This window comes from Trachurus japonicus, chromosome 1, assembly GCF_045865225.1.
Source record: "Trachurus japonicus isolate A0001 chromosome 1, Traja_1.0".
Classification (NCBI taxonomy): Eukaryota; Metazoa; Chordata; class Actinopteri; order Carangiformes; family Carangidae; genus Trachurus; species Trachurus japonicus.
Genome location: NC_140907.1, coordinates 23,745,894 through 23,759,403, shown reverse-complemented (window position 1 = coordinate 23,759,403; position 13,510 = coordinate 23,745,894). Strand labels below are relative to the sequence as shown.

General features: G+C 39.7%; 2 protein-coding genes across 5 annotated transcripts in view; one reads left to right on the top strand and one right to left on the bottom strand.

The window, feature by feature from the left end:
- Positions 1-4,851, bottom strand: part of herc3 (HECT and RLD domain containing E3 ubiquitin protein ligase 3) — a 28,759-nt gene extending 23,908 nt beyond the window's left edge. The window contains exons 1-4 of one of the 2 annotated variants that reach the window (XM_085781278.1): positions 4,693-4,851; positions 2,860-3,212; positions 1,203-1,362; positions 470-546 (exon numbers count right to left, since the gene is read on the bottom strand). In XM_085781278.1, the coding sequence (XP_085637404.1) occupies positions 470-546; positions 1,203-1,362; positions 2,860-3,082 (460 nt within the window). In that variant the 5' untranslated portion in view covers positions 3,083-3,212; positions 4,693-4,851. Of the gene's footprint in view, positions 1-469; positions 547-1,202; positions 1,363-2,859; positions 3,251-4,692 lie in introns of those variants that run through there. The other variant, XM_085781268.1, reaches the window with a different exon arrangement.
- A 1,594-nt stretch (positions 4,852-6,445) lies between these two features.
- Positions 6,446-12,746, top strand: ppm1kb (protein phosphatase, Mg2+/Mn2+ dependent 1Kb). Of its 3 annotated transcripts, XM_085781236.1 has the most exons (7): positions 6,446-6,605; positions 7,412-7,937; positions 8,039-8,139; positions 10,449-10,614; positions 10,792-10,936; positions 11,196-11,330; positions 11,586-12,746. In XM_085781236.1, the coding sequence occupies exons 2-7, from the start codon at positions 7,468-7,470 to the stop codon at positions 11,715-11,717; spliced, it is 1,149 nt and encodes a 382-aa protein (XP_085637362.1). In that variant the 5' UTR covers positions 6,446-6,605; positions 7,412-7,467; the 3' UTR covers positions 11,718-12,746. The 3 variants fall into 3 exon arrangements, with proteins under 3 accessions (XP_085637362.1, XP_085637382.1, XP_085637372.1); XM_085781256.1 differs by lacking the exons at positions 6,446-6,605; positions 7,412-7,937 and adding an exon at positions 9,083-9,188; XM_085781246.1 differs by lacking the exons at positions 6,446-6,605; positions 7,412-7,937; positions 8,039-8,139 and adding an exon at positions 8,983-9,188.
- The last annotated feature ends 764 nt before the right edge of the window (positions 12,747-13,510 follow it).

Here is a 13,510-nt window from a genome sequence, read left to right as displayed (position 1 = left end):
CACTCCCCAGTATGGGTCATTTTCTCATTTAGGAGACTAAACAAAACATCATCAAACACTAGACATACATACTATACATTTAACATACATCAACAACATAAACATCAAACATTTTTGCATACAGACTATACATTTAACATAGTTTGTATGTAAAATGTTTGATGTTGTTGATGTATGTTTGTATAGTACATGTGTAGTGTTTGATGATGTTTTGTGCCAACACAGGACTATGTGCTACCATGCTGTGCCGAAAGCAAATTCTGCCGACTTGTTGTGCAGTCCTTAATAAATGAAATGAGTGAAATGAAAATCAACAAACCTTAAATGTTAACATTGACTAAACGTAAACGAAAACAGGGTGAAGGTGACTAAATATGAGACAAACCAAGAATGACACAGGACTAAGAGTAAAACTAGATGAAGGAACATGGACAGCAGGTGTCTGGATTGTTAAGTGTGTTTCACTCACCTCTAGAAAGTGCAATGCAGTGCTGATTTCCACACATTACTTGGGAGATGCGATGGTCACACAACCTTTTGACTAACCTGAGCAATAGAAGGAAAAACAATTGTTTATCAGGCAAATGTTCACATTGTATTAAAAAGAATTTAACTTCAAAAATCTAAGTAAAAAAATGTCATCTCATCTCTTCACTCACTCTACCTAATTGTTAGTAAGCACAAATAGAACCAATGTTTTCAATAAGTACCATGCTATTACATGGACAAAGCCCAAATTCAGATACTGTGCATAAGTTCAGAGTGTAAACTAACTAAAACTAAACAGTCATTGGTTTTGTGCAGGAGTCTAAATCTAGACACTCTATCAACATCTAACTCAGCACAGGTGTTAATAATAACACTGACGATGCTGTAAAATATCCCAGTGAAGCCGTCAGTGTGACAGTGAGGCACCAAGACACTGAAGTTGAAGATGCTACATAAAATTCAGTCATCATTTATTTTTTAATCCTGAGTCTACTGCGAGATGTCAAAATGTTGTGGATCTGAAAAGTCATTCTTATTACTTCTATGGATATTTTGATGGAAATACATCTTTCTGTTTTGTTTGTTTTTGATTCCTGCTTGTGTGCAGTGCCCCGACCCTTCACCTTTTCAGAAATCCTTTTTGTTGCAATGTGTTTGTCTTCTGTCTAAAGATAAAGGCTTCACTCCATGCATGTGGTGCACTTCACAGTCACCTTGGGATTCGAACAGCCACCTCTGCAGTCCCCAGTCCGAGCTGACCCCCCTCACCGGCTCCCCAGGCAAAAACCTGACCCTGCTCATTAACCGCCATTGAATGGGCCCGGCCACTCGACACCATTGTTATCTTCTGAGTGTCCAAAGCTCCTACGAGCTCTATGGAGAGGAAAGAGATATTATCAGACTTTAGTTGACTTGATTGCTTTTTCATTTTCAAATAATACTCTCTAATCCCCATAAATTTGCATTTTGACTCTCACTAATCCTCATTTATCCAAACCGAACCATTCAACCACTCAAATTTGCGACTTTGATTATTACTGTGGTGTTTCAGTTCGCAGTCTCCCCTCCAAATGGTTTTTCATGTTTCAGTCTCTGCTGATGCATGATGCATTCTTATTGACCACATGGACCCAACCCATACAAGGTATTTAACATGGTATTCTGTCGACACCAACAATCAACAGACTCAGATACTTGAATATACAGTACCTGAATGGAAACAGACATGTGCTGTATGTCAAAAGTAATAGTTGAGATTCTGATGCTGGTAATTTAAGATACCATCCATTTGTGCACATGTATGTGTGTGTCTGCATGTGTATGTAAATATGACTGTCTGTAATCTACTTTTTCAGCTGCACTGTAAAGGTAGGATTGTTTCCCCAAAAAAAAGCATAAGTGAAGGTTTAGAACAGGTTTAACACTCACAAACTGGGTTGAATGTGCTAAAAATTTTACAGTGTTTACAAAAATGAAATATACATGAGATTCTGTGGTTTCAATAAAACATAACAAGATTTGAAAAATTGAATATATCATAATATCGAGGTAGTTTCTCTTCTCTCCTACACACTAGTAACAGCGGCCATCAATTCTTGCATGTATTCAATGTTGCTACAGCTTCACCCACATGCCTGTACAAATGAACACAACACACATTTCCACCCACATGACACCAACACAGGCCTACCACTGTCTGCTAACACTTCACAAGCTAGGTGAGTGTTTCAAATCTCCTAGCAATGGCCATATGGGTATTCGCCCAATGTGATGTTGGCAACAAAGACGCCTTTGGGCAAAAATGTATGTACAAAATACAAACACATTATCAACCAATTTAAAATGGAAATACAGTTTCTGTCCATTTCCCATCTGAATTAATTCATTGTGCATATAACAAGTAAATAAAATCATTGTGTATTGATGTTTTTGCAAAGTGTCTCTTTGCCTACATATCCAGCAGCTGTAAAACACAACATTCACGACATGCACTGCACATTTGGAAAGGATCTCCAGTTTAACACAAACATGGGGTTGTCTAGAATTTCAGCCAGTAGATTGGAGCCAAATCAATATGAGGGTGTAACTATAACAAAGCAGGTCTGGTTGCAACTGCTGTTTCAGGTCATTATCTCCATTAAATCATTTAGAAAGGTTGGGATTTGAATTAAAAAAGGTTGAGAAATTGAGCCATAATCATACAAACACCTTTTAAAAACTAATCGTGCCACATTCATCCACGTTCCTCTCACACATCTTTGGTAATTTTCCACCAACACATGCTGAGAGCAAAGCCACAGGTTAGTGCAACTTAATCTGTAATAATTAACCAAGTGTCAGTTAATCTGGTGGCTATGTTTGAGCGCTTACCTGGGGAAGTCCCTGGTTTGTCATGGCCCAGCTGTCCACAGCTGTTCGCGCCACACGTGTACACGCTACCATCCTGCAGCAGGAACAGTGAGTGTTGCCCTCCGCAGGTGACTTCTCTCAGTCCCCTGCCACTGAACACAAGACAGTTCCTTGGCTCAAACATGGGGTTCCTCTCCACACCGATACCCAACTGTCCATCCTTTGCATTCCCCCAACACAGCATGTTGGAAAAGGGAGGGGGGAGATGAGCACCAATCTGAAGAGGAAGAGATAGTGTTGGCCGGATGAAGGAAGAAAGCGATGTTCAGGATTGAGAGCAGCCCCGCTTTCTCCTCTTCATGTAAATTCCAACCCTGGAAATAGAAAAAAACAGACTGATGTCATTTTTCTTCATTGGGAAATCATGCAGCGTCATATCACCGTGTTCCATGTATGAACCCTGACGTTGTTTTTAAGAATGAAGTAAGGAGAGATTCAAAGAGGTAGGTGTGGCTGAGTGTGAGAATGATGTAAGTGCTATGACAGAGGAACAGGCAGTGTGTTTAAATAAACCCTGTCAGTGTAATCCCTGCTTAAGCAGCTTCAAGCAGTCCCGCCTTGATGTCAATCCACTTGCTATACATGCGTGCTACACACAGAGTTAACCATGGGTAATAAACACAGAAAATTTAGAGAATGAGATAACAGAAAACATAAATAAGATATAAATATATAAATCAGAAGATAAAAGAACTGACATCAGCTGCAAGGACCGACATCACCAAATCATTTCATATCCTCTACTGTACCACCACACAACACAACACATCTGACCACTGTCTGAATACTTGTCCATCTTCACTGAGGATGACATTACATGCACTTCACCGCCAGGGAAGGGAACTAAAACTAATGCAGTCCATCAACAGCTCTGCAATACACCGACCATACCCTTCTAAAGATTGTAATAAGATTAAACATGTAGTTTAGTGATGATTTATTCAATGTTCCAGTTATTTATCAATCGAAAAAATGCTACATATTCACTGCCTCCAGCCAATCATAAAAATACATTGCCGTTTTCATGGATCAAACAATTAGACAGTTTCAATGTGTACACAGAAAATATGTTAATAACTCAAATGAGCAACAAAAACAATAAAGGGCTTCAAAAACAGATTTCGATACACCATCCCCCATCAATATCAGGACCATATCTTCTGACAATTTTGTAAATAATGGGGCCTCTAAGCAGTTGCCCTCTTTGGTTGGTCCAGTTATTGGATGGTTCCCCAAAACCATTGATTTAAGAATTAGCCTACTTTGAAAGGGACAGGATTTCTCACAACCTGGCAACCCAAAAGTTGTTATTATCAATAGCTTTAAACTGATATATGAATTATTTATTACAAAAAGGGGCAGCAAGCAACATTGCAAGAATAATTATTTAGTAAATTAACTTATTTTTCAAGTGTAAATGGTCCAGAATGATCATCTGCAGAGACAGTAGGTATTTAACATGGACCAAAGCCTGCTGAAGAGGAGGGGCCTGTGCATGCGTTGTGTATTTAGAAAAGATAAAAACCCAGCCTAAACTAAACATTTCCACTGACACTGTCTCGTTATGCAGTTCAGCAGCGCATCAACGACATAGGACTGCACGACCCTCACAAACCATTGCAATTAATAGTCAGCTAACTCAGCTTAGCAAAGCTATAGCAACGTTGGTAGTCACTCTTTAGATTAACCGCTTCTTAACGGATGTCTACGTTGCTAGTAAAAAACGATGTTGTAATGTATCTGCCATTGTTAGCAATTGAAAATGTACACACACTAACAGGACGGGATTTTTACCTGGACAGATGCATCCTGAAATTTGGGGCGTCTGGTTTCGGTTCAGCTCAGAAAACAAACGCGGAAGTGCTGTGCCACCACCGAATCCTACGTCACTGAACGTTAGATGAAGGAGGCCTGTGATTGGTTCGTTCTCGTCCTGCTCTTCTGTCCAAGGCTGTTCCCTCATGGAGATCACCCCCTCCCCTCCTCCCTCTCTACTCTCCCCCCCAGCCCCGCCCCCGTTTAAAAAACTCGCCCACTGAGCGGTTGTGGGGTGGGCACTTTTACAGTCTATGGGTGGGCACATCACGTATCTGTTAATTAATTCATAGTGGATGGACAATAATTAGTGAATACTCTCTTTTTCTCCATATCTCCCGTTTGTTATTTTTCTATATTCACAGATTATTACACATTTACGCACAATTTGTCAATCTAATAACACACAAAAAAATATTGACACAACAAAACACGTGCAATCCCTTAGAGCTCTGCAAGAAAAATACATTTTTATTTGCTTTGAGGACAATAAAGACTTCAATTTTTTGTACAACTTATGTACAATTAAGTTGTAATGGGGGAATAAAATGGACAGACTACAAACCTCACACACTTTTTGCACGCACTGTATCAATATAGCACCACTATTGGTGAACTTGAAAACCAAAAGGTATTGAAAACAAACCTTATTTTGGCCTTTTTTTTAAATGTATTTAATCAGTACATTTTTATTGATTATTTATTTTGTTTTTTCCCTACTCTTTGTGTATATTATCTATGTACCTATAAACCTCCTGGCTAAAACAGCATTGTTCTGCATATTCAATTGTTAACAAAGCAATTAAAAAAAAAGAATAAGAAGAAAAACCTTAGAGCTAGTATCTTTGCTTGCACCAGAGCAATTAAACAGAAGTACGACTCAATAAAGTTAGCCCGCGGAGACATAACATTGCCAATCGCCTTTGCCAACAGCCTCGTCATAAAGGAATGCTTTTCTGATTGGCTGCGGGGCGCCAAAGTATCCGATTATATGATTGGTGCAGAAAGCTGTCAATCATCGTTTCAACGTCCAATCACCTGCATGGAACTAGGGGCGTCGATGGAGGCGTAGACGCGTCCAGCACGCTGATTGGCGCGGTCATATCAAAGACGGTTTATAAACCAAGACCTTTCATGACGAGTCAGCTTCCTGTATGCATGTCACGTGGGCTTCTGCACGGCCACGCCCCTTTAGAGAGACCAGAGGCAGTTTGGAGTGTATTGATTCCTATGGGACAATTTAATGTGAACACCGATTATGATCGGGCCTTTCTCCCCACGGTCACTGAAGCAAATTTTGGACTCATTTTTCACAAGCCACATCTCTTCTGAACAGTTTGACACCAAAATGGTAATTTTCAGACGGAGAGATCCGGAGAAAATCCACTTTGTTCCAGACCTGTCTCTGTCTCTACGACACACTCTCGCGAGATTTGGCACAGATCTCCTAGGCAACGTCAAACAAACGGCCGCGAACTCCCGTGAAAATGATTTAAATTATTTTTGGCATGCTAAATATTACTGTTAGTAGTGTAAATATTTTATGTTATCATAAGAAAATATAAATATCTCACTTTCATCTACCTAAAAATTGTATAAATCCACACACACGTTCACAGACGAGGTGGGGTGACGGTTGGCCACGCCCATTTAGAGAGACAGGAAGTGTATACCATTTCATATCATTGGAGCAGCCGCTCATGGAGTATCTTTCCATTTATTGAATATCTTTGGTCATATCACAGGCCTTGTTTGATAACAACTGAAAGGAAAAATCAACACAGCGAAACGCGTCCAACAAGGCGGCGGGTCTTCATTCAGTTGTCAGTGAGTGACATCAAGAAACCAACAGAGGATTAAATCATACGAACAGCATATTTTCCACATCTAAGGTATGATTTTAAAGTAACACAAAAAGAGATCGACCTTGAGGGAACTGCACAAACCGTGAATATCTTGCTAGTGTTAGCCACTTAGCTCGCTAACCAGCTAACGACTGTTATCGATTACGCAGCTAGCTACTTAATGCTAACGCAGCCACAGCAAAAAGCCATGAACGCAAACTTAATACTGCTTTCTCGTAGTTGCAACAATCCTACGTTATTTTTTTTGGATATCTGTAGTATTTACATTGAAAAACGGACACGAAACATACATAAACATGCATGTATTACCGAGGAACACATTGCCTGTTTAGCCCAAACAGCTAACTTATCAGTCGAGAGTTGCATCATTCGTGAAACCTTAACTTTGATGTTTACGATATCCTACTTTATTTAAACGTAGTCCTATATATAGTGAATGTGAATGAAGAGAGAAGATCATTGTATATAGATTATATACAGATAGAGTAAAGTCTGAGACTATAAAGGTTAGTATTTTGTGATATTTAGCGATCTTATTGAATAATTGGCTGGAGGTATCAAAACATATACTGACATTTATCCTTTCCACAATTAGTTAAGGTTTTCTGCTCTGTTACAGATTACAGATTGTAATACAGTAAATGTGTTGCATCATGTTAACCTGTGTCTGTTTACTCTGAGATGTAAAGAATCTGAAGTATTTGAGTAATGATTAGTTTGAACAGACTTTTCCCTAAATAACAAAGTTGACAGCAGCAGCTGCGACATTTTTAACATTATAGTACTGTTGTGCTCATTAAAATGTAACATGTTAATTTCTTATTTCTGTGCAGGGGCATCGATCTTCCTTTGCATCAAGAGTTTCGCCAGTGTCTTTGCTGTGAGGGTGATGTCAGCAGCCTGTCTTGCGCGCCTAGCGAGGTGCAGTGGGCTCTATGTGGGTCGCAGCGGTCTTTTTCAGATGGCCCTAGCCCCACACCCACTGCCACAGGACAGCAACGCACATTTGATGGTTTTTCAGAGACAGCTTTACAGCCCTTCAGAGCAGCGACACAGCAACACACGTTTTGATCCAGACAGCAGCGGCCAGCCCACCACTTGGGATTCATTTGGCATCTGGGACAATCGTATTGATGAGCCCATCCTGCTGCCCCCCAGCATTCGCTATGGGAAGCCCATACCCAAAGTCAGCCTATCGAAAGTAGGCTGCGCCTCACTCATTGGTCAACGCAAGGACAATGAAGATCGCTTTCAGGTCTCCCAAATGACCGACAGCATCCTCTATTTTGCTGTTTTTGACGGGCATGGTGGACTAGAAGCAGCTGAGTTTTGTGAGAAAAATATGGAGAAAATCATCAAGTAAGGAAGTTGTTAAGTCATTGTGCAAGAAATGACTAATCAACCATTTGAATCTGATTTGAATTGTTGTTAACAGCATAATTATTTGGTTATTGTTTCAGGGACCTTGTGACAAAGGAGTCCAATCTGGAAAAAGTTTTAACAAAGGCCTTCCTTGAAGTCGACAAAGCTCTTGCGAGGCACTTGCACTTCTCTCCAAATGGTAGGTTCTTTCACATGACACGCACATAGACATGCTGTGTATGTAAAGTTAATATACACTCATCTGTACTGATGTAATGACATTTGTTTCTTCTCTCTTCAAAACCCAATTTACTTATTCTACTGAAGCCTTGGATTTCCCAACTGACATAACCTGAGCACTTTTGGTTAGAGGTCTGTCATTTGACCCAGAGTTACTGAGTAACTGACATGCAATAAACCAGCTACAAGTAGAGCAACACAACACTGCTGCTTGACTGCTTCCAGTACTGCATCTTGACATACAGAAAGGCGACAAATTAAAGGAAAAACTTGAATATCGGTACGAATAAACATGTGGATCTTAACATACTGTACATAACACAAGGGATTGCTGATGGGGTTTTGATGAGTATGAACAGAAATATGAATCGCATTGTGTCGTCTGAAGAGTCACCAGACCTCAACTGAGGTAATCATCAATGGGAGATTGATTTGATGTTAAGCAGCAACATACTGCACCACCATCATAAACTTTAATTTAGGGAATAACATTTGTTAAAAGGGTACATCCTTCAATCTAAGATCTAGAGACTCGAAGAGTTTATACCAACTAGTGGTGACCAAACACCTTACAATGACACTCTATGTTGTTTTTTCCTTTAATTGTCACCCATCTGTTGATATTTTATTTGATCAATCTGCAAATCATGTTGTTTAGCATGGTCATTGAAACTGATAGTAGGGGTAATGACGAGTATCGCTGGAACGAATGAATATATAGCCTTTTTTTTAATAGTAAATCTACATGTTTCCCTAGACTTTTCAAACAGAATTATGTCTGATTAAGGTAATTAATCTCTTGTTATACAAGCTAGTATACATATAACGTGGCCATACAACAGCCACGCTGTGTGAAATGTCCCAATATGCCTGTGTGTGTGTGTGCATGTTATCTACGGCAGCTGCTGACCCAGCTAAGAGCTAGAGGCCCTTGGCACCAATGTGGATGACGAGAGGCTAGATATTGAAGGAGAGTCCAGCGGGTCCTAAATCCTGGACTACTGGAAGGTTCCCTATCTTTCTCTCACTCCTCTCTCCCACTCTTCTCTTTCTCTCTCTCTCCTTCTCTTCTTTTTTCTTCTCTCACCAAGTGTATGCTAAAGCTTCGTGTGAGACAGTGCTTCAGTTTGACAAATTGTATGAGATGTATGTGTCAGTGGCAGATTTAGTCCATGAGATGCAGCATGTTTGATATGCAAAACAGGCTAAAAATGTGTATGATAAAGTCTCCAGTAAGTTATCTTGTTTATTTCTTCCTATTTAGAGGGAGAAATAGAGAGAGAGAGGTATATTTCAGATGTCAACAGATGTTATTTACTGTTTCCTCAATTTTATCACCTCTTTAAGAGCTTATCTATAGTGTTTATGTGTTTATGTGTACCTTTACACACAGTGAACACTAATACAATCCAATACAAATGCTCTGTCATCAAGTCCACTTCCATCATTCACACAGTGTTGAGTTCTTGTTGACATTGTCCGAGAGGTGTTAATTTAAAAACCCTCTGGTTTTTTCCATTGATGTCACAGACAGTTGGCCATGTGTTGCACTGGATGGCATCATGTTGCAATGCAATCCAGTACAGCACTTCCTTTAACTATAACCTCAGTGATAAAGTGAAATTAGTTTAATACATTTCACAACAATGTCAATGAAAACTGAAAATGGTAGAATTTGTGGCAGAGCTGTTGTGTTGAACTGCAACAGATTGTGTAGCGTACTAAATAAAGTGGTCATTGAGTGTACATCCACTGCTCAGACAGTCTTTGCCAGTCGTAACACTGGCGGGAAGCATATTGCTGAGTACATTTAGAGAAATGCACACAAAACACAGAAGAAACACAAAATCTGATGAATTCTAGAGAAGTAGTTTACATTTTTAGATTAGTTCTTGTTTTCAAAAATCAATCCCAATACCAGACACTGAGAAGTGTTGTGCCAGTCGTTTATTTTTTACTATTTTAGGTCTTAAACTTAGACTTAAACTAACTCTGCTGTAACATTTGCTCTGGACCGCAACTCTGTGCTGAAAAAGTTCAATCTGCATGTGTGACTGCCTCCTATTGTTTACTGTGCAATCTCTAGTTCGCTGTAAATCCACTATAAGACTTCCCCACCCATGTCTTCATGTGTTAGTGTGTGTGTGGATGTGAGAGTGTGTGATACACCCATGTGGTTGCTGTGAACAATTATTAGTGAACAGTGATTTTCTGTGTGTACCATTGAGGCTCCTTCCACCGCTGATGTTTCCTTTTATGTCTCTGTAGTAGCCGGGATGAACGCAGGAACCACCGCCACTGTGGCCCTGCTGAGGGACAGCATTGAGCTGGTGGTGGGCAGTGTGGGCGACAGCCGTGCCATGCTGTGCCGCAAGGGCAAGGCCGTGAAACTCACTGTCGACCACACTCCTGAGAGGAAAGACGAGAAAGAAAGGTGCATAGAACAAAGTATACAGCACATATGGCTAAAAAAGATATATATTTACAGTAAAAGTCCAGGGATAGGTTTATTAGCAGTAATAAGTCTGGGGATGTATTGTTACTATTTTTAACCATATTGTTAATAACATAATCTGTGATTGTGCTTCTCTGTCTCTCCTCCTGCCTCAAGGATTAAGAAGAGTGGGGGTTTCATTACCTGGAACAGTTTGGGGCAGCCAAATGTCAACGGCAGGTTGGCGATGACGCGCAGCATTGGAGATTTTGACTTGAAGAACATGGGGGTCATTTCTGAGCCTGAAACCAAGAGAATATTGGTAGGTTTGCAAAAAGAAATGTTGAGTTTACCACCTTCTCTGTGTACAGCTCTTGTCAATCAGATTAACTTGTCTTTTTAATATAGACGATAAATTGTCTTTTTAATATAGATGAGGCTAAGGAAGTGCGTAGGTCTAATGTTGATACTGGATATCCAAAAGCACAACCAACACTCATCCTCTCATCTCATAAACTCCATGTGCATGTAAATGTATTGAAATTAGATAAAAAATATTTCCTCTCCCTTTCTTCCCTTAGTTGCACCATGCCCATGACACATTCCTGGCACTGACGACAGACGGCATTAACTTCATTATGAATAGCCAGGAAATCTGCAATGTCATCAACCAGTGCCACGACCCCAAAGAGGCAGCACAGAGAATATCTGACCAGGTACTTGGCCTTTTTCATTTTTTTATAGTGTTGGCCTCCACTATGAATGAAGCAGGAGAGATTTGAGATGATAATGACGGTGGAAATAAACCATCCTGAAGCTGCTAATCTCTCTCTCTTTGAAACGCCAGGTCCTTGTTTAGTTTTGTCTGGTCATTGTTCTTTTCTTGTGATAATTGAATGGACTGAGACAACAGCTCAGATACTGTAGTAAATTATCCAGTAATGGTTATTTGTGGTGGTCTTCTCTCTTAGGCTCTTCAGTATGGCTCAGAAGACAACAGCACAATTATTGTGGTGCCCTTCGGCGCTTGGGGAAAGCACACGAGTTCGGATGCAAGTTTCTCCTTCAGCAGAAGTTTTGTGTCGAGTGGTCGGTGGGCGTAGGACGTCGACTCAAACTGTGCGGTCTGTGGACCTAATCAATGTGTGCAATAATTGGTGCCCTTGAGGAAACATTATAAAGAGTGTGGTTTGCCCAAACATAATAATACGTAAGGGTTACAACATGTTATTTAGAGTAGCATGATACTTGTTTACCTCTTGAGAATCAGGAGGCGGGGAATTCATGAAGTGCACTAAATCAAACATCCTCCTTACACAAGGTTTTATCTACTAGCAAGCCAATGACTGATACGTGTTTGAATGGCAGGCAGGAATTCATGTTGACAAGTCGTCACTCTGCAAATATGTAAGACTGGTATTCCTGGTCGTCTGCCATTCAGATACATTTTTATCTCATTTAGCTCTTCATAATGCCCAAGTTTGCACTTTTTTTTATTTTCAAGGTTAACTTAACGTAGATAAGTTGCATTTTGAAGACAATTTGATTTTTACCATTCGTTTTTAAGTTTTCAGTCTTTTACTTCTGGACCATTTCTCAGTGTTAACAGTGGGACTACACACACAGCAAAGAGTGGGGGCCGAGTACACAAATTGCGTTCATTTTTTTTTCAATTAATTGGAGTTCATTTAACCCTTGTATGAGAATTACACAATGTAGTAAAATGTACAAATATGTGAAGCCTCAGCTTCCAAAGCAACTGGAATATCATTATCATAAGTCTGTGTGTAGGTCCTCCTCTCCATCTTATGGGTCAAAGCGTCTGCATTTGACTGTAGCGAAGTATTTACAGTTGAAGCTCTGAAAACGCTTTGGTCCTGGTCAATTTAATCGAACTGTTGCTCTTCCATTTATTTTAGTTCTCCACACACAAGGGTCTACACTCATTGTTTTCTTTGTACTTCTAATACTGTTGTGAGCATCATTGGAAAAACTTTGATGCGTATTTGCACAGTGGGGATGGTTTAGGAGAAATGAACAAAAAGCCCCTGAATGTTCACTAATGTGCACTAGTGGACTGTGTGAAAGGAGCTTTTCAGTGGCTGAAGCTGACCTTTTTTTTTTTTTTTTTTTTTAAAGGAAATGAAGATATTCACGTTTCTTGCAATTTAAACATTGCTCAGGCTTGTATAAGTGTTATTATCTGTACTGATTTGGGGAGAAAAAGGTCATGTCGTTGGGGCGCTTTGAGGTGTTCAGGGTACAGAAATGTACAGTTTGTGTTATGTGAATAATTCTATTTATGTATATCTGGACAACTGATAGTTCTCTGTTACATTTACTAAATATCTTGGCAAAGTTTTCTCATATCAGAATATCTGACATGCACAGTACTTCTGCCCTGGTGCTTGTGTTGTGTATAAGGCTACAATACTTTTGACCTGTAACTCTGTACTTCAGCATTTTGACCACTTAGTCAGTCATATAAAGAGGAAAGCACACTTAATGCAACACTAAAGAACTGTTCAGCTAAGAGCCATGTATGACGATGTGAATGTTTGCTTCAATGCCCTCCATGACTAAATCAATCAAACCCTGTAGGGTATTAAGAGTAATTAAGCTGTGTTTAGTTGTCTTGGCTGATCTAATGTGAGTACAGACACTTCCAATGCAAGACTAGACTCAAACCATAAGATCCACTGTACAGTTTTTGTTCACTGTTTTTGTTTTGTGGTTGTTAAAACTAGACATGTGCAACCATATCCATGTTTATCAGTATACTTGTTCTAACTATGTAGCTATCAGTTTTTCCTCAAACGCTGTTTATAAATGTTCTGTAAATACTTATTTTTCCTCCTCATTCACATGTTGAATGAGAGCTCGATTTATTTGAAGG

What these genes read in the sequence shown, in the direction of transcription:
- ppm1kb (XM_085781236.1), top strand. Translation starts at nt 7,468, where the DNA reads ATGTCAGCAGCCTGTCTTGCGCGCCTAGCGAGGTGCAGTGGGCTCTAT. An exon ending in AGGAAAGACGAGAAAGAAAG is followed by an intron (nt 10,615 to 10,791) that starts GTGCATAGAACA and finishes TCCTGCCTCAAG; the next exon opens with GATTAAGAAGAGTGGGGGTT. An exon ending in CACAGAGAATATCTGACCAG is followed by an intron (nt 11,331 to 11,585) that starts GTACTTGGCCTT and finishes CTTCTCTCTTAG; the next exon opens with GCTCTTCAGTATGGCTCAGA.